Below are 24,658 nucleotides of genomic sequence, written 5' to 3' on the forward strand. Positions count from 1 at the left end.
GAGTCAAAGAAACTTATTCAAAATGTATTTATCATAATTTCCTTTTATTTTTTGAAGCTCCTGTTTTAGAGAGATGGGTGTTCTATGACAGTGTGCTTGGAAAATTCTCTCATTTCTTTATACTGGGAAACAACGTACAGCAGTTTGTCCAGATGATTTATTTTCCTCTTAAGTGGAGGTGCTGAAAGTTGACACAGTGAATTATTTGTTTATTTATTTACTTTTTGCTGTGTGTCATAGAATTGTAGGAAACAGAACTGGAAGTTGGAAGCAACTACTGGATGACCTCTTGCAGAGCACCTTTGTCTTGAAAAAAAAAAGTTGTCATAAGTGATTATATGGGCGTTATCTTTTGTTAAAACCATTTCTGAAGTGCAGAGAGAATAGACTAAAAGTAATTTTGTTTCTGAAGTCTTCAGAGATGCTGGGAAGAGGTAGGGAGAGAGAGCTAACCCTATTGGGAAGAAAACTGGACAGACATGAGAAAGTACGGGATCTTGGATCCAGTGCAAGCCCCTGTCAAGAAACAAGTTCTCTTGACCCCTCAACTTGGTCTTCTGTTCTATTGCCATAGCTGCTACCAACACACTCCAAGACAGCTTTCTGGGGTAGTTTCCATTTACTGTCCCTTCTAGCTTACTTTCAGTATTGTACCTGAGTTTAAAAGTATACCGGCCTATGTGTGTATGTGATGGATAAAATCACAGGCTGATCTCCATCTATACAAGTGGTATTTTGCCATGTGCAAATTAGATATTTAGATATAGATATAGATAGTCTAAGTTTTAACATTTTTGAATGTCAAATACAGGATAATTTTTCTATCTTATTGTTTGCTGTAGGTGTGCAGAATTATTACTTATGTATCAGGCTGATATTAACCATGCTGCTGAAAGAGGACAGACACCTTTGTACCTGGCCTGCAAATATGGAAACAATGATTGTATTAAGCTCTTGTTGGAAAGAGGAGCAGATCGAACAGTAAAAACCAGTGTAAGTCAAAATAGTTTGTAAAGTTGTGAAGATTACCTTGTATAAAACTCCATAATTGCAAACACCTAGAAAAAAATTGCATTCTTTATTTAAAGTTTTCTTTAAATCTTAAAAATATGTGATTTGAGATTAGTATCATGTTTTTGCCTCACACTTTCTTTTTTAAGTTGTATATTTTCTGTAAAAATATTCAAATTGAGTTCCTAATCAATATATTTACATCAGCTTCAGCCTGCAGTTTGCTGCAGACTCTTCTCCAGCACCAGATATACAAAGCAGAACTCTTACTCAAAACTGTAAAATTAGTGTGCTACATTTCCTTTCTTCTTTTTCTTTCTCCCCTGATATATACAAGTAATTCCATTTCCCAAAGGATTAATATGTTAATCTTATCTTTCGGTTTAATTTCCAAGCAGAGTGTTCCATTCAGATTCACTGTTAGTATGAGTTCTGAAGACATTTTCTATGCTTGGTAGAAGTGTGCTTTTTGCTTTTGTTTCTTTAGGATGGCTGGTCACCCATTCACGCAGCAGTGGATTCTGGTAATGTTGACAGTCTCAAGCTCCTTATGTACTATGGAGAGCCAAACAATGGGAGCTCTTTTGCTGATATAGAGCCTAATTCAAACTACTTTGACTTGGAGAGCAGAGAAGATGGCTGTAACAGTAGAAGAAAACCTGTTATTTCTGCAGATCTCATCAACCATGCTGACAAAGAGGGTTGGACTGCTGCCCACATAGCAGCATCAAAAGGCTTTAAGGTCAGTCCATGTGAACAAGTTACAGTAACCTGCTAGTGTTTATGTGAGATAAATCCTCTTTTTTCACTCTGACAAACTAAAACTTGGGAGGCAAGTCTAATTTCCTTATTTCACTTGTTGTCACACTCGATTTAATAGAGACAGGAAGATGCTTCTTTTGGATCATTAACTGCAGAAGCTACATATCCAGCTTAAATGGGATGAATCATTATTTTTAAATGCATACTTCTGGGGAAATAACAAAATAGAGAATATGATTAGCTGAGATACAGATTTTCAAAGCTAAGGTGGCACAGTGGTAGGAATGCCGCTTTGCAACACCGGAGGCCCGGGTTTGAATCTCCCCTGTGGTGCAAGTGGTAGAAGTGCCGCTCTGCTACACAGGAGGCTCGAATCCCAGGGGTTGGACTCGATGATCTCTAAAGTCCCTTCCAACCCGCACGAGACTGTGAGACTGTGAGACTGTGATGTGAATCCTACTTAAATGCCTGTTCATTGGACGATATGTATTTAATATGGATGTTAGATGGCCATCGTTAAATTGTCTTTAAATGTAACTGGAAACTATAAACAATTTCCCAGCAGGAAAAGAAACATTAATCACATTTTTGCAAGAATATGTTAATTAATTACTTATTTGGAGCAAGCAGTTAATAAGCTTAGGAGCAGGGAAAAGCTGATAAGGTGGGGGACAAACCTGACAGATCTGATTGCACACTGGAAGATTTTTGTAGATGGAGTATTTTACTTGATTTTTGAAAAGATGTATTTATCTGTTTATCAGCTGTCGGTCAGATCTTACTGTTTCTATCCAAAGAGAAAATGAAGAATGAATGCTAAACACAGAAGAACAAATTTTATGGTAATACAGGCCAAGACTTCAGAAAGTATCCTGTGGCTGCAAGGCTAATTCAGTTGTCATTAGATATGCTTTTTCTCCTGACAAATTTGCTATGATAAATTTATAACAGCCACAGGTTTAAAAGTTCTGTTTATTAAGATATGTTTATTTTATTAAATGCATTTTTTGACTCAATAAATATGTTTGGGATATTAAGAGTCTAGAGGTTGCTTAATAACCATCTTTAAGTACTATTAACACTTTAGCTCCATTCTCTAATCTTTTACCTCCACTGCCAATACCATGTAGTTCATAACTCTACATGGTAATTGCATGTAAATAGTACTGGTACTGCACAGGTTTTCAAGATTGATAGGCATAAATAATTTACATGTGAGCTATGCTAAAACATTTTAGCTACTGAATCACAGGCATCAGAGCCAACAAAGCTTCTTATTGTACTGAGGAAATGAACCTCATCTTTTGTTCTATCCCACTTCTTTTTTCCCTTCCTTTCTCCACTCTTTCAGCATCACAGTTCAGTCTTTCCTTTCTGCTGTCTTCCATTCATTCCGTCTATTTGAGAGATGGTTAAACTAACCAACTTGATGAGAAAATATGCTGCTTTTTTTTTTTTTCCTGATAAATTTTTCATGGCGTATTTAGTTGGTTAATTGATTTTTGAAACATTCTGACAAATGCTGGAACCACTATCCAGTAAAATTCTGTCTCATGGGGAGCTACAGCTTAAATGACTATTATGTTTATGAAATGTGTCAAGAGTATTGTATGTACTGGCAGAAGTCTTTCTGTTACAGCCGCTGTAAAAAAGGTAACAGCAGCCAATCTTGCTACAATTCCCTGTTCTGAACTGGAACTTTTGCTAGCTGCTTCCATGTACTTTCCAACATTTGGTTTCTCTTAAATCCAGAAGTTAACAGTACAGTATTAATTATGATAATTCATAACGGTACTTTTTTTAATATGGATATCAGTCCTCGAAAGACACTTTTGAGAATGGCAATGCTTTCATGCAGGCTACCCATATGGTTGTTGAATGGGTGACCATTAGAAATCAGAACTTTATCAGTCTTCTGTCCACAGACCAAACAACATTTGAAATATAGCTGAGGTTTTTTTCTTCTCGTTCTGAAAGATTTGTATAAGTGACTTTTTTTCTTGTTACGGAATGATTACACCAATCCATACTGATCTGCTAGCACCTTGTTTCTAATCGAGTGTAATGAATCCTTGCTTTTGTTAACCACGTTACATATATTTTTAAATCTTTGAATTTTATCAGCCAGAGGGGAGGCCTGCAGTGATTTTAAAACACTTGTTTTTCTTTTGCTGTCTGTCAGTCAGATTCAAGACATGAAGAACCACATCCTTGCTGAAATGCAAATTGTATTGCCATTTGAAAAGTTTTTTATTTAGTCTGTATTGTGCTTGAGAATTGCCTTTGAAGGCCCAGACCTTCAAAACAGACTGTATTGAAACGGCCGCTGTTTTATCATATTGCAACGTGTTGTAAGACTTGTGTTTTCTTATGTGAATGTCTAAACTAGTGACCAGATGTTAAGAATTGATCACTTCAGTGGATCAGCACTTGATGTCTGAAGACTGAAGATGCCTGGCTTGTGTATGTTCTGCTTTTTCAAATCTTGCTTTGAAACTTCCAAGACTACCATACAGTACACCTGGTTTTCAACTAGAGAGTTGAACATCATTTGGACACTTGTGTAGAAATTCTGTAGCTGATCTTTGGAAATGCATGTATAAGAATTTCATTTAGGAATTTTAACTGCATATTGATAGAACTCTTTGATATAGCAAATGGACAAGAAAATAATACAACTCTTACCTCTGCAGAACTGTCTAGAAATCCTTTGTAGCCATGGTGGACTAGAGGCTGAAAAAAAAGATAAATGTAATCGAACATTACATGATGTTGCTACTGATGATTGCAAACATCTCCTAGAAAACTTAAGTAAGTAACTACTATCAGCAGCATGCAAAAATGTCTTTGCTAAAGAATATGTGGCACAAAGAGGAGGAAATATTAAGAGGGAAGTCATCCATTTTTTTGTCACCATAAAATTATTGGTTTTTTTAACTTAGCAAGTCATTGTTCTCCAGATTTTGCAAAAGTTTGTGATAAAGTTTAATGGGAGAGTACTAAATGATTTACATCTTTCTTACCATATTTTTTTGGTACCGTAAGTTTATGCCATATGAAACACTGGCACACTCTACACATGCAAATACCAATGTACTTTCAAAATTTCTCAATTTAATGCTGGTAACTCATTTTTCTAAAGCTATTTTCTTCCTTGACCTTCATTCTTGTCTTTTCTTCTAATTCTTGCAGAAAAAGCATGAGTGATGGACAGCTGTCATATTTCCTTAGGCTAAGACAGTCATCTAGTCTTTGAAAGCACTGTTTTATTTGTCACTTTTTTGTAGTTATGGCAATTTTTTGCTTATTATTCAAAGGAAGTCTTAGAGAAAACATCAAACAATTTCTCTGTACCAGCATGAATAGCTTCTCTCAGAAGATTTTTTTGTTTTTGTTTTATTTTTTTGCTGGAGCCTGTCCTCTTCCTTAAGTTTTCTTAAAATCCAGTGGAGTTGGCTGACCTGGATATTTCTTGATTCACAGCTTAGTCCATCCACTCACAAATTCTGTTTTTCTGTTTCTCTGTAGAGTCAGAAGTACTGACTTTGTAAATTTGTATTTTATACACTTTCTTTTGTGTTCATGTTGTGGGATGTAGGTCTGTAGTTAGTCAAATTCATTGATTCTCAAGAAATTAGGGAAGCTTTGTGAGCTGTTTCCGATTCACATTTTCCTCTGTTGCAGTTAAATTACACTTATCTTCAGTTTCTAGAATTGAAATTCTAAAATAGTTTCTAGCAGTAATTTCTAAAAGGTATTGTTTGTACAGCAAAGTTTGAAACTAGTTTCATTTTCAGTTTTAGTCATTTGATTGATCCATATAGACTTCTGTTGAATTTTATTCTGGTTTTCAAAGAGTAAAGTTTAAAATAATTTAAATTGGAATAGTTAGCTCCAGGAGGTTGTGGATGCCCCATTCCTGGAGGCATTGAAGGCCAGGCTGGATGTGGCTCTGGGAAGGTTTGGTGGTTGGCAACCCTGCCTGTGGCAGTGGGGCTGAAATTAGAGGACATTTGAGGTCCTTTTCAACTCAAGCCATTCTATGAATCTATGAAATTACTTCACTGTATTTTTCTAGAATGCATTTGTAAGTTGTCTACTTTTTTTTTTCTTTTAATACCTTCTCAGTTTATTCACTAGCAAATCAAATGCACAGTTCTAAGTGGATTTTCTATCTTAGTTTGTTTTAAAGACATTTGGCTTGGCTGTGCTTTCCTCTTGTGCAATTGAGCCAAAAAATTCCTTTTTACATTGATAATAAAACCATGCACAACCACAATAAACTTAAACACTGAGAAGCAACCTACCATCTGTCTTAATTTATAAGAAGTTAGTCTATAAAGAGAAAATACAAGATTAAGTAAGTTTTGTCTTTCCTCCTATGATTTAAGTGAATGTAATAATAATGATTTTTTGTAATAGATACCTTGATATTTGTTTTTCATCATTGCTTTGGTTTTGTGGTGACCTTTACTCTGCTTACATTTGCTGTTCTACAGCAGGAGTCATGCTGTGGCTTTCCTTTTAAATATTAGATGTTATTTGTCTTCAAAGTATAATAGTATAATTTTTATTGAGTTTTACAGATTTTCTCATTATTTTTTTCTTTTTTTTTTTTTCAACAGATGCTCTTAATGTGCCTGTAAGGATTTCAGTCAGTGGCATTGAACCAGCCCATTGTGGTACAGAGGAATTTGATACAGAAAATACAATATGTGCTTTAAATATCCGCAAACAAACAACATGGGATGATTTTTCAAAAGCAGTGAATCAGGCAGTGACAAATCATTTCCAAGCAATTGCTTCTGATGGGTGGAGGAGCCTAGAAGAGCTGTCATTTAATGGTGCTGCAGAATCCAACATTGGCCTCAGTGCAAGCAGTATATTATCTGTCAAACTAGGTATGAATATCGGTGTATTAAGTAAAAGCAAAACTGAAATGTTTTCTTGAAATTGTGAACTTTTATCCCATACTGACATTTGCTGAACTTAATCAATGCTATCATGACTACAGATTCAGTTAATAAAACATTTTTTATGCTTGCTGATCAATTATTACTATAAAGATAAAAAAAATCTTAGGTTTCTTGATCTTTCAGGTGTTAGACTAAGAAAAGCCAGTTCTGACTATGAAACTTTAAACATGCTGGCATGAAAGTATTCATTAGTTTTAACTGTGTATTTAGTGCCGTTTGGGGGAACTTGATGTCTAAAGTCAATTAACTTTTTACTCGATTTAGAAATCTAAAAGAGGTATCTTTACTATTCATGAAACAAAATCAGTTAAACCAAAGCTCTTGCAATTGTCTGTACTGTAAATCTAGACTGTAAATCTAGATTTAGATTAGAATAGGTAGAACAGAACATCCCCTGTTTTATGTAGTTTCACTTAACAAAGTAAAATATTTTTATATTTTTAAAGGATCAAAACAGTAAGAAAATTGTCCGGAATGGAGTACTAGTAACAGCTGCATAGGCCACTGAAACTTCGCATGCATCATCTTAAGTGCTCCCCCCCAAGAAAAAACCCTATTCATGTATTAGACTGGTCAAGTTATTTTGTTTTACTGAAAGGGTAGTGTATTACGTGTGAAGATGTAAAGGCAATCTAGCTATTCACTCATCTATTAATTGGATGAAAGCATCAGTATCATTAGTCCTCTATCAAACAGTAGTAGTATTTAGTACATGAGACTGATTTCTTTGTCAAATTGGTATACAGTCTCTGCAAGCGATTCTTTATGCTTGAATATAGGACATTTTACCTATTCAGGGAATCTCTCTCTCATTTTTTCTTTTTAACAGGAAACATTTCATGGTCAACAGGTCAGATTTTTCCCCAACCACCATGGGACTTTTTGAAGAAGAACAGAGCTGAGCATATCACGGTGTTTTTGTTTGGTAAGTTTCAATTCATTGTTTTCAGTTTTGACTGCTAAAGCACTCAGATAAATATTTCAGAATCACCACTGGTTTTCTTCTTCAGTATCACTTGGTAATCAGAAATGTCATATTTTGTTAATTCTTTAACTAGACTTGAAAGGGCTTACAACTTTTAGAAAATGCAGCAGCAAATAAAAGCCCTATTCCCTTTTCTGCTGGTATAGTAGTATCTGCTTTACTTATGTCATGGATAACTGCTGATCTATGTTGATAGATGTTTTCACTATTTTAATTTACGTAGCCTATAGTTTTAGGAAGTTGTTGATACTACATAAAAAGCATATGTATCTTCTTAACGTGAGAGATTTATTGAAGCTATTTGCTTATCTCTTTTTTTTTAAAGGACCTCAAGAAGGCTGCCTAAATAGTGTCACTTATGCATCTATGATCCATCTTCAGACTCTTCAGAACTACCTCCGCTTGGTGAGTACCACGGCAGCTTCTCTCCACATGTCACTCATTTGTGAAAATATTAAGTTAATAGAGGTGACTAAAAAGTATGCAATCTTCTACTCTGTGAAAGAATGAAAAGGTTTCTAAAAAAATGAAGTAGGACAAAAGTTGTTATGTTAAAATAAAAACCCCCTTAAACCTTCTCCCAATAATTGTAGTCACATAAGGATATTCACTTCATTCTTTAAATAGCTGCCATCTGATAAACTGAACTGCTCAAAAAAGTATATTAAAAGCTCTTTTATATCTTACAAAGATAAGTACAGCTTTTGGGAAATAAGTAAATAAAAATTCATGTAAGCAATTGAGGCTAGGCTTTTATTAACAGCTTTTATTTATATATTTACATATACTCAAGGAGTGCTACAAAGGTAATGCCTCCTCTTTTATTACATTGGCTCACAATATCAGAGGTGGATGTTGGCATTATGATAGTAGGGATTGAACCTTTACACCAATATTTCATTAAATTCTGTTGCTGTGTGATAGATGGCAGCAGAGGGGCAGTCTGACAAAATGACATGGAAACATCTATGTTTCCATAATGAATCTATGAATCTTGCACTATTCAAATAACATGGAAATATCTATGAAGAAAAGACATTACTTTCAGAATGACCTGGGTGTAATACATATATGTACATGTGTATATATGTGATGTTGATAGGTGGGTAGTTTATGTAGCTCTCAGAAGTTATTTAGTATCTGAAAATGTAGAGATAATCAGATAATGTGTGTTGGCTTTCCAAGATCATGCATGTTAACATTAATTATCAAGTCATCATTAGTTTAAAATCCGCATAAATTCAGCTGTGTCCTTGGATAGAATTTTGTTGCTTAAAAGAACAGCTGTGAAAAATATATCAAATACATGTCATATGAACATTGTATATTTTAAATCTGAGTAAAAGAATTCTGAGCCTGTGAGCTCTCAAGAATAATATATTGTTTATCTACAGGTTGAACAATACCATAATGTCATCTTCCATGGTCCAGAAGGGAGTTTGCAAGACTACATAGCATATCAGATAGCAGCCTGCATGAAGGTATTAACACAAACACACAAAGTTAGTTAGTTTGTAAATTGGAGTATTTACTATTTTACCAAATCCATAAATTTTCAACACAGCAAAAACAAGTGGCTGCAGGATCTACATGTGATATCATTAAAGTTGAAGTGGATGCTGGTTTCTCCAAGGAGCAGCTTGCAGAATTGTTCATCAATAGTGGTAAGCTTATTTAATCAATCTGACCTCAGTAATTGGTAGGAAATTTTCTGTTCATACAAAGAAAGGAAATACATTAAAAAGCTTTGCTTAGTGAGTGGTGTGTTGTAACAGAACTCATACTTCTGTAGGTACTTGGAGAATAAGAGTCTAAACTTTGAAGTAGAGATAAAGTTCAAATGTACTGAATAAGAAAAAAATCTAATGTTGCCTAATTGTAGCTAATGTTTCAAAACATACATATTAGAGAAGTTATAAGTGGGGATACAAGCAGCAGAAAAGGAATTCTTAAAAAGTCAGATCACGTATTTTTGATACATGCTTGTTTACTTACTAGATGCTTATGTGTTGTCACATGCCCAATTTTTGTTGCCTGGGGAGGCAAATGCTACTGTGCTTGTATTATGTCCCATCCGTACAGGGAAATGTTGAATTTCTGTTAAAATGAATAACTTTCTGTTAATTGTGTGAATTGCTACATGTAGACTAAAGTCTCTTTACTTGGATGCTCCACAGTTAAGTACTCTTAGAGTCATCCATACATTTCACCTGTGTAAATTAGTGATGAATCACTGGTAAGAGTGAGAAAAGAGTTCAAATTAGTCAAAGAAAAATGTCGATGAGAATGGGCAAATGAAGTATGGAACCAGAAGAATGGGGGCATATGGGTTGGTCAGGTGTGGAAGGGAGGGCATTAAAAAAAAGAAAATATTTACAAATAAATAAATGAAGGAATGGAAGTGAAAGATGAGGTAAATTTTCTCTGGCATACTTGTTCGTACTGCATTTTACCCATACATTTGAACTCTGATTTTTTTTTTCTTAGTATCAACTACACAGTATAACTACAGTATCAACTATGCGATATAATAACAACAAAAACCAATATATGCTATATATAAAATGACAGGGAATCATGTGTAACATATAGTACAATGTATTATGCAGAGATCATTAATATAAGAACCTGAAGGCTGGTATGATGATGCTTTTTTCTCCTTAGCACTGTTCAAATTATTTTTGGCTCAAATACAGTCTGGCAGTTTGAAAGCAGTTCTCAGCTTTGTATCTGCATTCACCCCCTTTGTAGCTTTCTCCTACTTCCCCTCCCCCTCCCCCCCCCAAGTCTGACTGGCAGCCTGAGTTTTAAAGTCCAGTTTAGGTCTGTTTGCTCTCTTAATTTCTTTTGTGCTCACTTCTTTTTGATTGCTCTTTCCTCTTTGTCATATTTACAACCAGTGTATGTCCAGCATGAATTTGGAGTGCATTTTTGTCCTCTGCCAGTTTGTTTTTGCCTAAACAAACCAAGCTGAGAATGTATAATTTGATGGATCCATTTTTTTTCCAGACTTCCTCTGTGCTTGTGCCTTGTATATTATGACAAAGATTCTGGTCTCCTCTGACTTTTGCACATTAATTTTTCTTTTAATTCCACAAATTGTTATAACTGATTTTGTACTGATTTTGAGCTATTACTCAACATGTTCCTTGTTTAGATTTCAACATATGCCATTGAAGTCAGGAGAAAAAATGAAGTATGAAATAACATATAATTTTAATGCTTATTAGATTCAGGTGCTACTGTTTGTAATTGTGCCTTAGACTATCTCTGTTTATTTGGATGATACTTAGAGGTACTGATAGATCTTCTGAAGAGACAAAAGTAGCAAGCAAACAGCTAATGTTCAGAATGATTAAGTTTCCTACAAATGCAGAATAGTCCCAGAATATTCTGTATCCATTTATCACTAAATGGAATGAAAGAGTAGATGTTAAAAGTTTAGGATGAAGTAGTGGCAATTGAAATAAATGTTTCCAGATATCTTTGCTATTTTGCTATTTATCTGTGGAAACCTTTCCTATACATGAATTTTGGTGTTCTTTTTTTTTTTTTTTTTTTTTAACAATGGCCTTCATTTCTTTTTCACTACTGCACTGTATGAGATTCTTTCCACTATTTTCATACATCTAATTTTGCACATTGTTCGGCTTCCTCCAACCTTGTTAAGAGGCAAAAAATTAGCAAAAAAATTTACTTTGTGTGAGTATCTGTAGAAAGTTGCATGTACATAAATAACAGTGCTTTTTCATAAGGAGGCATTCATGAGATTTTTGTATTTCAGCTTGTCTGGTCCCAGTTAAACAGCCTCCTGTAAGCAAGACAACCATTGTGATTTTAGAGAATCTGGAGAGAGCATCTTTATCTGAATTACTCGGAGATTTTCTGGCACCTCTTGAGAATCGTAGCTCAGACAATTCTTGCACTATTCAAAGAGGTATTTAAAGAATTTGGTGTGAATAAATGTTTTTATTGCAGTTCAGTTATATTATAATACGTAAAAAATGGGGAAATCAGAAAAGAAAAATGTAATTCGTTCTGTTTTCTTCTTCTGTTGAAAAATGCAATTGGTTAAATACACCTTGTTAAATTTTAAGGGCAATTTATATGTTGTGTTATTTTTTCTTTCAAATAAAGTCACTGCCTCTTGCTTTTATATGAAATCAAGTAGAAACATTTGAGTATTTCAGTAAAATTTGTAATGGTTCACTTTTAGCAAATGGAGCTTCTGGTGCCTTTTACTTTCATGAGAACTGCTTCTTATTGGGGACAATCGCCAAGTGTCATCTTCACGGATCTGACCTACTAGTCCAGCAGCACTTCCGCTGGGTTCAGCTTAGGTGGGATGGAGAACCAATGTGTGGCTTGCTTCAGAGGTTTTTGAGAAGAAAGGTTATAAACAAGGTAAGCAGAACTTGAATCAGCTTCCCTGATTCTGTTCTTCACCAAGTCTGAAATGTGTACAGTAGTAGTGTCAAAAGCTGATCAGATAACTGAATTGTTTCAGGGAAAAAGCAAAACAAAAGCACATCTATTTACAGGGATATTTGGAATATCTGTGGATGTTGTGCTTGGCTCTAATATAGGAAGGTGTGTGTCTGTGGTTATGTGGCATAAACACACAGATGGCTGTAATAATGATACTGCTTATCGTTGTTTATCTGTTGTATGAAATATCCTTAAGTATTTTTTTTCTTCTTTTCTGTGAGTATATAAAGTAAAAATCTGTTCAGCAAATGTAAAATCCCTTTCTAAAGGAATTTATTCTGTATATCAAAAATAAGATAGTGGTATGCCCTGTGCGTATTGTCTAAGCTTTATGCAGCTAAAAGAGCTTTAATAAGCAGTTCAACGGGAAAGAGTGAAAAACATCATTTGGGAAATCGTTTTGAGCCATTAGGTTTGCTGAAGTTGCAACAAAGTCCAAAGGAGAATAAAGATGGAAGCCTGTTTTAAGATGAATAAATAAATAGGGGATAGGAAATGAAAAGATAGATGTGGCCAAAAGCAGAACAGTAATTTTGAGTGTTATTTGGAAAAAAAAACAAAAACATTCCAGTGTGATAGCAGCTATTGCAGACAGTCAGGCAGTGTTAGAGAGTGGGAGGGGGAGTTTAATCAGAACAGCTGCAAAGGAAGATAATCTTGGCAGCAGAGTTTTGGACAGACTTAAAAAGGGAAATTGTTCTAGGAATAGAAAAAAACTGTCAGTAGTAAAGAGTTCTGATCCGGGACAGCAAAACTAGTGTCAGTTGAGTGTACAGCTGTACGTATCTTGGCTATCCTTGGAGATGTCATCCTTTTTACCCTGTGCCCCAATTCTCATCTATAAAGGCTTATTGACTTGGAGAGATTGAAAAGATGAAATTTCAATCATGATAATGAGAAAGTTTTAAAACAGTCCTGAATATTCTTTGACTACCAGGAACAGGGGTACAGAATATAAATAGGGAGTAAAGTGAAATGTATCAATTAAATTCTTAACAGATTACTTAGATTACTTTATTTTCAGGTTCTTTTTTCTCCTGTTTACTTTTATTCCATAAGTGTTAAATTTTTATGTCTGCACTGATGTGGTAGGCAGAAATGGTGAGTCACTGTCTGGCTGAGGGTCTGAATGGTTTCCAGACTCCTTTCAAAGAATGACAGCAAGTAGCAATTGTGTGTGGGCAAGGAGGTGGGATGGTTGAAATTGCTGTCTTGCAAACACACAATAGTGATAGAAATGAGATATAGACCAGAGGGTAGTGCAGTGCGAGTGTGTATCAGAATTCTCCATACACTTGAGGAGAAAAGATTGAGAATACAACCTACACTGGAGAAGATCTGAAGTGGGATCTAAGCCTGATCTAAGGTCAGGGGCACTCTGATAGTAGATCATTTGAGATCAGGGAGAAGGACTTATCCTCAGCTGAGTACAAGGCCAAGCAATACATGAAAGCAGATAACTGTGGGAGCAGTGGTGTTCTGACTTGGTCAGAGACATGGCTTGGATCAAAATTTCTCTACCAAACTCCTTTACCTACCCGAATGATGACAGCATCATTAATATAGCAAGATTTCAGTATACTCCATGAGAAATGTTGACCAGTTGTTGTCTGCACTTGACTTTCCTGATAGGAGAAGGAAGAAAAAGTTGAGGGGGAGCAGACGAGCTTTCCTGCAGTGCTCAGAGGAAGTGTTTGCAGCAGAGAACTAAAGTTGTGTCAATGTTTCTTTCTCTTCCTGCAGTTCAGAGGCAAACTACCTCCGCCATGTGATCCTGTGTGCAAGATCATAGACTGGATTCTCGCTGTTTGGCACCAGCTAAACTCTTGCTTATCTCGCCTCGGAGCACCTGAAGCTCTTATGGGGCCAAAACATTTTTTCTCTTGTCCAGTGGTGCCAGGGCATGGCCAAGCAACAGTGAAGTAAGATTTCTGTTTCCTGTTTGTCACTGTTCAGTGCAACCTATGTACTTATTACAAACATAGTAATCATTTTTCTCCCCAAGTTCATCTGACCCAGCATCCTTGTAAGTATTTAAGTGGAAGTTAGTGAAAGCTTTAAGACTTTTGTTCGGTATTTGAAGGACAGAAGTTGGAACTGTTTTGTTGTTGTTGTTGTTGTTGTTGAGTCCTTTCAGTTACACAAAGGTTCTAACGTAGCATGGGTACAGAAATGGCTAATTTTGCTCAACCTCTTAAAGGTTATGCTCTTCATTTGCAGATAGCAAAATAAAGAAAACTGTTTGTTGGGGAGCAGATCAAAATGAGAATCAAGAATTATAAGTTGAAAAGTTGATAGATTTGTTTTGAAGTTGCATAAAAAAAAAAATTTGGAGAAGTAGAATGTTTTCTCACATTTTCTAACATCTGCTATCATTTTTAAATGCATACAGTTTCATAGTTGTATTAGCCAAGTTAATAAGGCAGATACATACTTTTTAGCTGTACATGTGGTTAGATGTCCAGTGAAATAAAAGAATTATGATAGATACGTGGTTAGATGTCCAGTGAAATAAAAGAATTATGATAGATATCTTAGCTATGCATTTCTGAGGTTAGATTTGTCTTAAGTATAACTTTGACTGGATTCACAAGGCTTTATTTTGAGATAATTACCACATCCCCATCATGTCTTTTACAACACTGACATGCCACCTGACTCTTCATTTTAACACAGCTTTTGCCTGCTAATAATCAATTATTATCAATTTCATCTCTCTGAAAAAGTAGATAATAGCAGGATGAGGGGAAATGGTTTTAAGTTGAGGGAGGGAAGATTTAGGTTGAATGTCAGGGGGAAGTTCTTTACTATGAATGGTGAGGTGCTGGAACAGGCTGCCCAGGGAGGTTGTGGATGCCCCGTCTCTGGAGGTTTTCAAGGCCAGGTTGGATGCGGCCCTGGGCAGCCTGGTCTAGTATTAAATGTAGAGGTTGGTGGCCCTGCCTGTCGGGTAGAGGTTGGAGCTTCATGATCCTTGAGGTCCCTTCCAACCCTGGCCATTCTGTGATTCTGCGATAATTAAAAAGTACAGCTGCAGTGAGTGTCTACCAGCCACTTCTAATTTAGCTGCACAACGCCTAACAGTATAGTCATGTAACCAGCAATAAATAAATGTAATTAGCAACTCTGTGGTAGGTGTCACTTCAGTCTATTAGCAACTCCTGTCCCCTTGCCCCTCCTCTGCACTGCTATCACTGCTATTCTGCTGCTTTTTGCATTTGCTAAAGCTTCGCTGAGTCACTTCAATACATGAACACAGTAGACAGCTATCTAGAAACAGATTTTTCTCTGAGTTGGCTGTTAGCACAGGGTAAGTGGTAAAACCAGCCACTGGGAAGAGGCAGAACAGGAAATTGTTTCGTGCTGTGTGCTGCTTCATGCATTTCACATGTTTTGGAGCATAGACTGAATAAATGAGGAAAATTTCGGCAACTTTTTCCCATGTTTTTGATCTAGAGAATTAATGATGGTATTCCAACAGGAAAGAGGTTCTTTTCACAGCTTATTTACAGGGGTGGAGGATACTCTGTCTTTCCAAAATATCTGTTGTATCAAAGAACTGGGGTCTTGATCAAGATGTGCAGAAATGAAAACCAAACATAGGACTGAATTTAAACACTGGGCTGGAATGTAATTTCAGAGGGGATGGCACTGTACAGCCCATCAACAGCTACATTAAATGAGCCAAATTAATTATCTTTGCCACATTCATTTCTGACCATTTGTGCTAGCAGTATTGCTATTTACATATTTACATAATACAAATTTACATAACTTCACCTCTCACGCTCTGCTTATAGTTCAGCAGTTACAGTATAACAGTGTTTACTTTCTTAAGCCAGATAGTAGAAGCAAACTCTAGACTCATGGAATGGTGTCTGTAACATCATGGCAAGGAAGCTTCCAGGAATATCTTAAATATGTATTGTACAGCTTATTTTATGAACAGTACCAATTATTTTACTAAGTAACCCAACTTTTTTCAATCTTAGCGCTTTGTTGCACGGCTATGTGTCACCAACTTTTGGTCTTGTGTTTCATAACTAACCAAAAAATATATATATAAAATGACTCATGCAGTATAAACCAAATAAACAAACAAACAAACACCCACAAAAAGAGAACTGAATTTGATTTTAAAAAGATCATTATAGATGTGAGATGTGCCTTACTCCTGTTGCTCTTAGCCTTTTTCCCTTGAGAACTCTAAGCTGTGACTACTATCATTTGTTTATTTCCTAATACACATTTTCTTCTTCACTTCTGTGCTAAAAGGTGCAACATTTCTTTCTTAAGCTAAAATCCCACAAGAACCACGTCCCATCGAATCAATTTTTTGTAATCAGTCCCAGTTTCTAAATTCCAGACAATCCGGAAAATCCACAGCATCCTGGAAACGCAGTTCACCATAGATCAAATAAACAAAATGAGAGTGATGCAGCTGTACGAATAGAAAGGTCTTGTAAGCTGGACAAGCTTGGAAATGGAAGAGTGTTGGAAAGGATGCAATCATGAATGAATAGCTTCTCTTTCCTACGCTGGCAGCAGATAGGCTATGAGTGAACACCTGCAAGCATGGAAACTTCTCCATGCACTGGCAAAGGTGAAAGGTTTTTGTTGTTGATGGGAAGGGTGTTTCTGGTGCTTATATATCTTTCAGGGATGTTCTTTAAACCCTACAGCCTTACACCTATGCACAAAAAGGATATTTTGCCTTGATATTTGAAGGAGGAGAAGCATCAGCTGGTAAAGTGTTTGCCAAAGCAACGTGAAAAAAAGCTTTGTCAAACATTTGAATATAAAGCAAATAAATGAAATCTGCCTTAATCAAGTCAGTGCCTTGCTGATATGGAATATAATGTTCAAAATATACGAGCTTCCTGAAAGCACAAAATCTGATATGTTAACTAAAGTGTAAAATCTGGAGTTTTCTTCATTTTCTCTGAGGTTAAAGGATCGTTTCTGCATCATCTACAGGTGGATGTCCAAGTTGTGGAATGTTGTGATAGCTCCCAGAGTTCAAGAAGCAATACTCTCCAGAGCCTCTGTGAGAAGACTGTCTGTACCAGGGCAAACAATAGCCCAAAAAAACCCTAGCCAAGGTCAACAAGCTGTTGTTAAAGCTGCTCTCAGTATCTTGCTAAATAAAGCCGTTTTGCATGGCTGTCCTCTGCCCAGAACAGGTAAGTGTGAGCAGTGCGGAAAGCAAGTGGCTGTGTATTGCCAAAGTGAAGCTTACAAATGTTTGGTTCCTTTTATAAAATTTCCATGAGACTTAATTTTAGTTATGATGGGGGGCGTGTGGTTAAAAGCTAATGTGGATGTACATAGTAGCCAAAGAAACGCTCATTGCAACACTTGGTTCTTTATAACTGTGTTCTATTCTTGTTTCAGAGTTAGATAATTACATAGCAGATTTTAAGGGTGGAACTTTTCCCTTATCCGTGGTTTCGAGCTACAAAAACTGTAGTAAGAAAAGAGGAGAGAATGCTTCTTGGAGAAAAGTGAGCACAAGTCCTCGCAAAAAGTCAGGCCACTTGTCCTCTCAGTCATGGAATAAGCAGGATATAGGTAGTGAAGGTAACGTTTTCTATTTTGAATTGTGGGGGGAAAGAGTGTGGGGTATAAAATGGATGACTTTCTTCCACAACACAAAATAATTTTCTATTGAATAGCACTTGAGTTTTTGTTTACTGGTTTAAAAAAAAATTCACCTTTTCTCCAAGTTGTTTCTTTGTGGCAATGAAGTATCCTAATTCTTCTCTGTTTGTTCTAATGCCCTTCCTGTTGTCTGATAGTGAGGCAGGCCTGATCTCTGACAATGGGAGATGATAGAGCAGTGGTTTCACATCATACTGCCTACAGTGATCTTCCTTACTCCTGGATGTGAGAAGACTTCTAGACTTGATTGTTTCCTCTATCCCTTCAATCTGCTTTCCAACACACACACAATGCCTTGGGGTTTTGGTTTTGTTTGGTTTTCTGTATACATGTGCAAGTTACAGTAGTAGCTGACACTTCTAAAATGTCTTTTCACCTCAAGATCATAAGCCATCTAACAAGCAGTTATTATGAATGGCTGTCATCTGGATATATGCAGATGCCCTATTTGTTCTTCTATGAGTACACATCTGTCTGGAAGGAGAATTTTGGAATGCCATATCAAACATGAAAACTTGTAGGGGACAAAATCAAATTACTTACATTGGCTTTCAGAGAAGCTTTTCGTCCCCCATTTTATAAACAGTAAGATTCCAGCCTCGATTACCTTTATATGAGACTGTAAGTCTAAGCAGTACCTGATGTTTAGTACTTTTTAACTCGGCTGAACTCAGCTCTTGTTCTGAAAGACGCCTGCTTTAGCTGAACTGCAAATCTAACATCCCACTTCTGCTCTTTAGTTCACTTGTGAGTAAATCTAATCCCACTAAGAGGATGTGAAGAACTCAAATGAACATAACCTGGAGTAGGATGGCTGAACATACTTTGGACCTGGAGATACTTTTGAAATCAAGTTAATAACTGTCCAAAAAAAAAAACAAAAAACAAAAAACAAACAAACAAAAAAAAAACATTGAATTTTGGTTAGAGTAGCCTTTCATTTCTATGTTTTTCTTATTCCAAGTAAGGGTAGGCAGTGTTATTCTTTGTTGTTGTCTTTTTTTTTTAATGAAGTTAAATCTTTTCCCATTAACAAGTGGCTTCTGTTTGAGAAAACCAGAAAGTGTGCCGCGCACAGAGAACTCTTGTTCTGTCTTCCATGAAAGGACTGGCCATCACTGCCATCTTAGCTGCTCCTAGAGCTACTCTAACAAGTTTCAAGGGAAAGTATTACAATCTTTAGAAGACTTTATTGGCGTAAGAAGCCAATAAATAGCTAAACCTTCCTGCATTTATCACATATATTATAATGCAGAATTTAGCAAACATAATAATCCACTAATAAGTCAACCTCTTTTTTCTGCAGGAAAATCCAAGACGATGTTGCAACCAAACAGTAAGAAAAGAGCTTCTCTAGCCACTAAGTAAGTGGCATGGCATCCATGGCATGTGTAACACTTAGAAAACAGTAAGGATGTTGAAATTGTGTTGTAACCCTGCACGTTACAATGAATAGCTGAAGAGGTTGTGTATGATAATGTTTTGGCTTTACGTCTGAAGAAAAGAATGCTTTTCAATTTCATGTCTGAGAGAAAACAAAATTTGTGTACTTCAGTGTAATTTTAGAATCCATTTCTGTAATTCAAACCTTGCAGCTCTTTCTGTTCTTTTTATGTAACAGAATAGCCTATGACTTAAGAATATTACATAACTACAAATACTCTGCCACAAAAAGCCAACCTTAAGCTTTTTTCACATGGCTTTACAATGAAAAAAAAATCTCTCCTCTAGCTCTTCTGGCTTACTGAATGGAAATGTGGAGTTCCATACATGCACTTCAGTCCAATTAATACCAAGTTTCTCTATAGAAGGATATGAATTGGTCACAGGGTCTGTACCTGAGATTTTACTTCCATCTGAAAGCTTGATTCCACCACATTCACAGGCACAAACAGCACAGAATTCTTTGTGCTTCCAGTACATTGACTTTTTTAAAGCCTAGGTGCTTGGAATTAAGTCCAAAAAAGAGATGAGAATAAAATTGATTGCTCCATTGAAAAAAAGAGGAGTCTTTTAAGGCAGAGGTTAAAGGAATCCTCCATTAGAGGATTTCCAAATGGAGAGAATAATTTGAATAGAAATGACATTTGTTTAGATATAGCAAATATTGGCAACTGTTAGCGCTGCTGAGTTAGACAGCTTTTTCCATTGGTGGGTTTAAAAATACTTGGAAAGAAAAAACTTTTTGGTTTTGTATAGCATTTATTTCAAAACTGTACAATGGTTTAATTCTCATTGTTCTCCCTCTCGGTTTGTTTGTGCTGTTGTTGTTCTTGCTGTTGTTTTTTCACTAGATCCTCAGAGAAAGATCAGTTGAGAACACTGAATCTAGAGCAAAGGCTGTCCCTTGGTTCTGACGATGAAGTAGATCTTGTCCAGGAACTTCAAAGTATGTGCTCCAGCAAGTCTGAGCCTGATATAAGCAAGGTAAACACAAAGTTCTTAAATAATTTACATCATTAGTATATGCAGCTGTTAGCTAAATGGTTCAAATAACTTTTTCATTTACAGACGCTACCTGAACTGAAGAAAATTATAAAGCTATTTGGCAATAATCCCAAATCAACTAGTAAATTGTACATTTGAGGAAGACAGTTTAGGTTTAATATGTGTTATTTTAAATTACACCTTCGCTGTCTTGAATCATAGAGGTTTTTGCATTAGAAGCTAAAATGTATTAGTTCATAAGTGCTAGAGACAGTGGCATTCTTTGCATTATTGTTCATCTTCCTCTGGGAAACATTCTTACAGTCTTAAAAGATCCATAAAGAGTTTCTTCATAGGCACTGTGCATTTTGTTTCTTGTAATCCCATTAGGCATCAGAGAACTGGTTTTAAGTTCACATAAGCAAAATTAGGTTTTGCTACCCCGCACAAGAAAGAATGGATTGGCAGTATTCTTTTCCTACAAAAATAGGAAAGAAGCTTGAAAGATTTGCAAATTTGGGATAGGAGTGGGTTTTAAGTGGCTATGGAAGGCTTTTGGAGCAGAGGGCAGAGACATGGATCTTTCTTACCTTTCCTTCCATACTAAAAGCTTCCCGAGGTCGCTGTAGCTGAGCCTATGTATTCTTTTCCATGTTCCCCTGATAGAAGTGTTCACACGGCAGTAGCTGATCCACGTATTTTGAACCCCAGAGCAAGCACTCTTATTCAGTCCCAGGCTGCTGTCAGCTCAGGCTGTCCTTTGTATCCTCCAGATTCTCCTTGAACAGCAGTTCCATTCGTTTTACCATATTAAACAGGCTGCTTGTTCTTGAAGATAACCGTATTTTTATTAAGAAATGTATGTTTGGGAAGATTTTTCAACCTGTTTATTACATCCTTCGTTATGTTATTTTGTTGGTTTCAGGGGGTGATTATTTGGTTGTGGAATTTTTTTGATCTTTGATTTTATTATTTTACTTTAAAACTTACAATACTTGGGTGAGTCGCATGGCCCACACTGGTCAGATAATCCTTAGTCAGCAGGGATTTACTATATTGGCACTTGACAAAATGGGATGTGCTAAAACAAATGGCAACTTAAAATTGTGTTTAGTAACATTTAAAATGCAATTGCTGGTTGCTGACAATTCAAGGAAACACGGGTTAGATGAGGAAGGAGATAGATGTCACTGTCTTTTGTTCAGTTTCCTCATGGTGGGTGGAACCAGCCATGATTGTAATTTCTGATGTGAATTCCCCAGCTGCCTAGTAGAGCTTACAGCAGTAAGGATGCTGTCGCATGTTTGCTTTGTGTGATGTAATTCTAGGCTGCCATCAAAATAAGTTCATCAGCTCTCTAATTAGCTCTTTCACCGTATGTTCCTGCCACCTCTGCTGTGATGGGATTGAGTGCTTTTGCAGTTGCACAATGAGTCGGGTCAGCTCAACCCAGAACAAAATATCAAGGTTTCAGTGAGGTCAGAAGGCTGATCATAATGTAGCTGTTGCTGCATGGTCACAAGTTTTGATGGAAAGTATCAGGAAAGAAATGTGATGGGAGAAGGAGAACATGACCATTCCTTTCTGTAACATCCTTGGAGGTAGTTAAAACTCTTTGGATGTTTGTGCATAACACTAAATAGAAACTGCAAGATAATTGAGTCAAGATTCCAAAACTCAAAAAACAAAAACATAATTTCTGCTGTGAATAAATCTTTGCCTTTTTCTAATCTTTTTTTTAGATTGCAGATTCTAAGGATGCACTACTGATGTTCAGTAACTCTCAGAACAAGCCTGTATTTTCAGCAAGTGGTACTAATCCAAGTAAAACAACGAAACAAAAGGTAGGTAAGAATTTTATAGCAGGGTAGGGAATGTGGCTAAACATCAGATGTCTCTAAAATTTGAGCTCCTGATTGGATCCCAAGAATTAGCGCTCCAGTGCCCTGATCATTGCAAGAATAAACTGTTACCATAGGAAACTTGATGGCACACCATGCCGTGTTCCTTCCATGTGGCTTAATGTAAATTAAAGATTCGTTAAACAATGGATGGTTTTATTTCACAGTTTTCATATTTCTATAAAGCCATCTTCTGTCATTTTACTTAAAACCCAGAGGGCAAACTCCAATGGATAGCAGCAATTTTAGTATTGTAGACGCACATTTAGATGTGCAGCTTTTGAGTGTTTCTCTGAACATTCAATTCAGGCAATCCAAACCAGAGCTTTATATAGTAACGATGATTGCATCATGTGATATATAGCTGTAAATTTTTCCTAGTCATTTCTTTTCCCTTTTACAACTCCTGCTAACAACATAAGACATACCTCCTCAAATTGAGATGTTTGAGAATGATACTGAAAGTTTATGAATGCCAATGCAAAAATCTCATTGAATTCTTTTGGTATTATAATATGTTTATGATACTTCCATTACAGAAGGAAAAAAAACCAACACTGTTCACCGAGCAGTCAGACACTGTCATGTTCATCTGTGAGAGACTCTTAATGGCAGAGGTTCTGTGCGGGGGGCGGGTTGGTTGGTTGGCTGGTTGTTTTCCAGCTCTGTCTACAATCATTATTTGAACAGAAATGCTTTCTTGTATCCACAGGATGGAATCCGTCCTCTCAGCAGCAGTCGAACTGTAGAAAGCAGCAAATCAAAGACGGAGCTGGGTGGTTCAAGAGTTAAATCTTTTCTTCCTGTACCGAGAAGTAAAGCCACCCAGCCTTCTCAGAGTACTAAAAAAAAGCAGCAGCAGTAATACAAGGCAAATAGAGGCAGACAACGACACAAAAAGTGAGATTTGGAATTTGCACACACACAAAAAAAGAAAAGAATAGAAAAATTTTACAATAAACCTGCCTACCATATGATTTTCTGTGTTCACACAATCTCTATTGCAAAAAACAAGCTCTCAAATATGTAAATAGTAGTTGTTTTTTTTTAATAAACTGTCTCCCTGTGATGTAAAGTTTGTACAGGACCACAGTTTCATTTGTATGTAAATCAGCTGGAAATTATATGGATTTAGAGGTCAGATATGGGCAGCTCTGCCACCTTCCTAGATTTCTTTCTGTTACCAAAACAACTCTTGTTTAAATGATGACATTCAGGGGTATTACCACGCGATTCTGTTTGTGTATATGCTGTACATAAATATATATTCTATTAAGCTCAAGTGTTGAACTGCATTCAGATGAGTTGCACAATGTGTACAGTAACGGCTTAAAGCTATTGTACATGCATTTTAAAGACGTTTTTATCTTCACTTAATGAAAATCAATGGAATGTGGCAATAACTAAGATGATCAGAAGCGCAGATCAATTACTTTCAGCTCCAAGCCATATTAATACTTTGATTTCCCCATCATCTGCCTGCTGGATTGTGATTCTGTTTTTCCCAAGCTTCTCTTCATCTTAACTGTCATGAATTTATGTTATGACTTTTACCTTTTAAAAAAAGGAAAGAGATTGAGAAATTAAAATGCAATAAAAGTTATTTTTCTCAGACTCTTATTCTTTGGTAAATTGAAGACAATGCGGTCATTTATTAACGTAGCTTTTATTTTTTACTATTGCGGAATTTATATGCTTCACTAGTGTTTTAAGGGTATCCAAAAGGCAATAGTGTTTTAGAGAGGCAGATTTTACCAGAAAGGAATGTGAGCGAAGCCTAACCACAGTATCATCAGAGAGAATGGAGCAGCAAAAACATGAGTTACTGTGTAATTGTCAATTTCTGTTGTGGATTGAAGATGTAATTGCTGTGAAATGACACTTGAGTTGCAGATAAAATGAAATCTTGTAGAGCATTTTCCCAAGATGGGGAGTGTCCATGAAAGGAGTATTTGCCCGCCCTCCCCTGACGTAGCTGCAGTTGCCCAGCTGTGTGTTGCGCAGAGCGGCAGCACTCCTGTCTGGATACCTCATGGGGGAGGTAGTGGAAAACATGGGGTAACCCTGAGGTCAGACCTGGTTGTCCTCTCTGTTGTGTTCTCAGGAGGTGGTCTGACAACCGTGGGCAGAACGTGGCTGTGTGCACCATCTCCACAGTCACTTTTGTCCCAAAGGTAATTCTGGCAGAGGAGAAGTCAACATAACTGCTTCCCAACACCTCACCTTTCTATGTAAAACAACCAGCCCAAACTCATGTCAATAAAAGTTTTGTACGGCATATTGTCCATCTTTCTGTCTCTTAGTTTGTGTGTGTGTTTTATCTCCCTAGCTGTGGCCTGGCAGGAGTTCATGTCTGTAATCATTTCCTCGCTGTGTATTTAGGAAGCGCTGTCACTGTCAGTGACCACTGTTCTATTAACACTTGAATTTTTTCTTGCACCAGCAGT

The 24,658-nt window shown here is 36.5% G+C and overlaps 1 protein-coding gene across 3 annotated transcripts in view; it reads left to right on the forward strand.

Annotated features, from left to right (window-relative positions):
* Positions 1-24,489, forward strand: part of CTTNBP2 (cortactin binding protein 2) — a 76,726-nt gene extending 52,237 nt beyond the window's left edge. For all 3 annotated transcript variants that reach the window (XM_085528026.1, XM_032442906.2, XM_015853526.3), the window contains exons 7-23: positions 843-993; positions 1,499-1,753; positions 4,467-4,584; positions 6,399-6,674; positions 7,579-7,674; positions 8,060-8,139; positions 9,129-9,215; positions 9,299-9,398; positions 11,519-11,671; positions 11,951-12,138; positions 13,966-14,144; positions 17,200-17,405; positions 17,617-17,802; positions 19,190-19,247; positions 20,178-20,310; positions 22,053-22,154; positions 22,924-24,489. In XM_085528026.1, the coding sequence (XP_085384152.1) occupies positions 843-993; positions 1,499-1,753; positions 4,467-4,584; positions 6,399-6,674; positions 7,579-7,674; positions 8,060-8,139; positions 9,129-9,215; positions 9,299-9,398; positions 11,519-11,671; positions 11,951-12,138; positions 13,966-14,144; positions 17,200-17,405; positions 17,617-17,802; positions 19,190-19,247; positions 20,178-20,310; positions 22,053-22,154; positions 22,924-23,076 (2,521 nt within the window). In that variant the 3' untranslated portion in view covers positions 23,077-24,489. The remainder of the gene's footprint in view (positions 1-842; positions 994-1,498; positions 1,754-4,466; positions 4,585-6,398; positions 6,675-7,578; positions 7,675-8,059; positions 8,140-9,128; positions 9,216-9,298; positions 9,399-11,518; positions 11,672-11,950; positions 12,139-13,965; positions 14,145-17,199; positions 17,406-17,616; positions 17,803-19,189; positions 19,248-20,177; positions 20,311-22,052; positions 22,155-22,923) is intronic.
* The last annotated feature ends 169 nt before the right edge of the window (positions 24,490-24,658 follow it).

The sequence above is a fragment of the Coturnix japonica genome, chromosome 1, assembly GCF_054131305.1.
Source record: "Coturnix japonica strain WE chromosome 1, WE-NBRP24, whole genome shotgun sequence".
Lineage (NCBI taxonomy): Eukaryota > Metazoa > Chordata > Aves > Galliformes > Phasianidae > Coturnix > Coturnix japonica.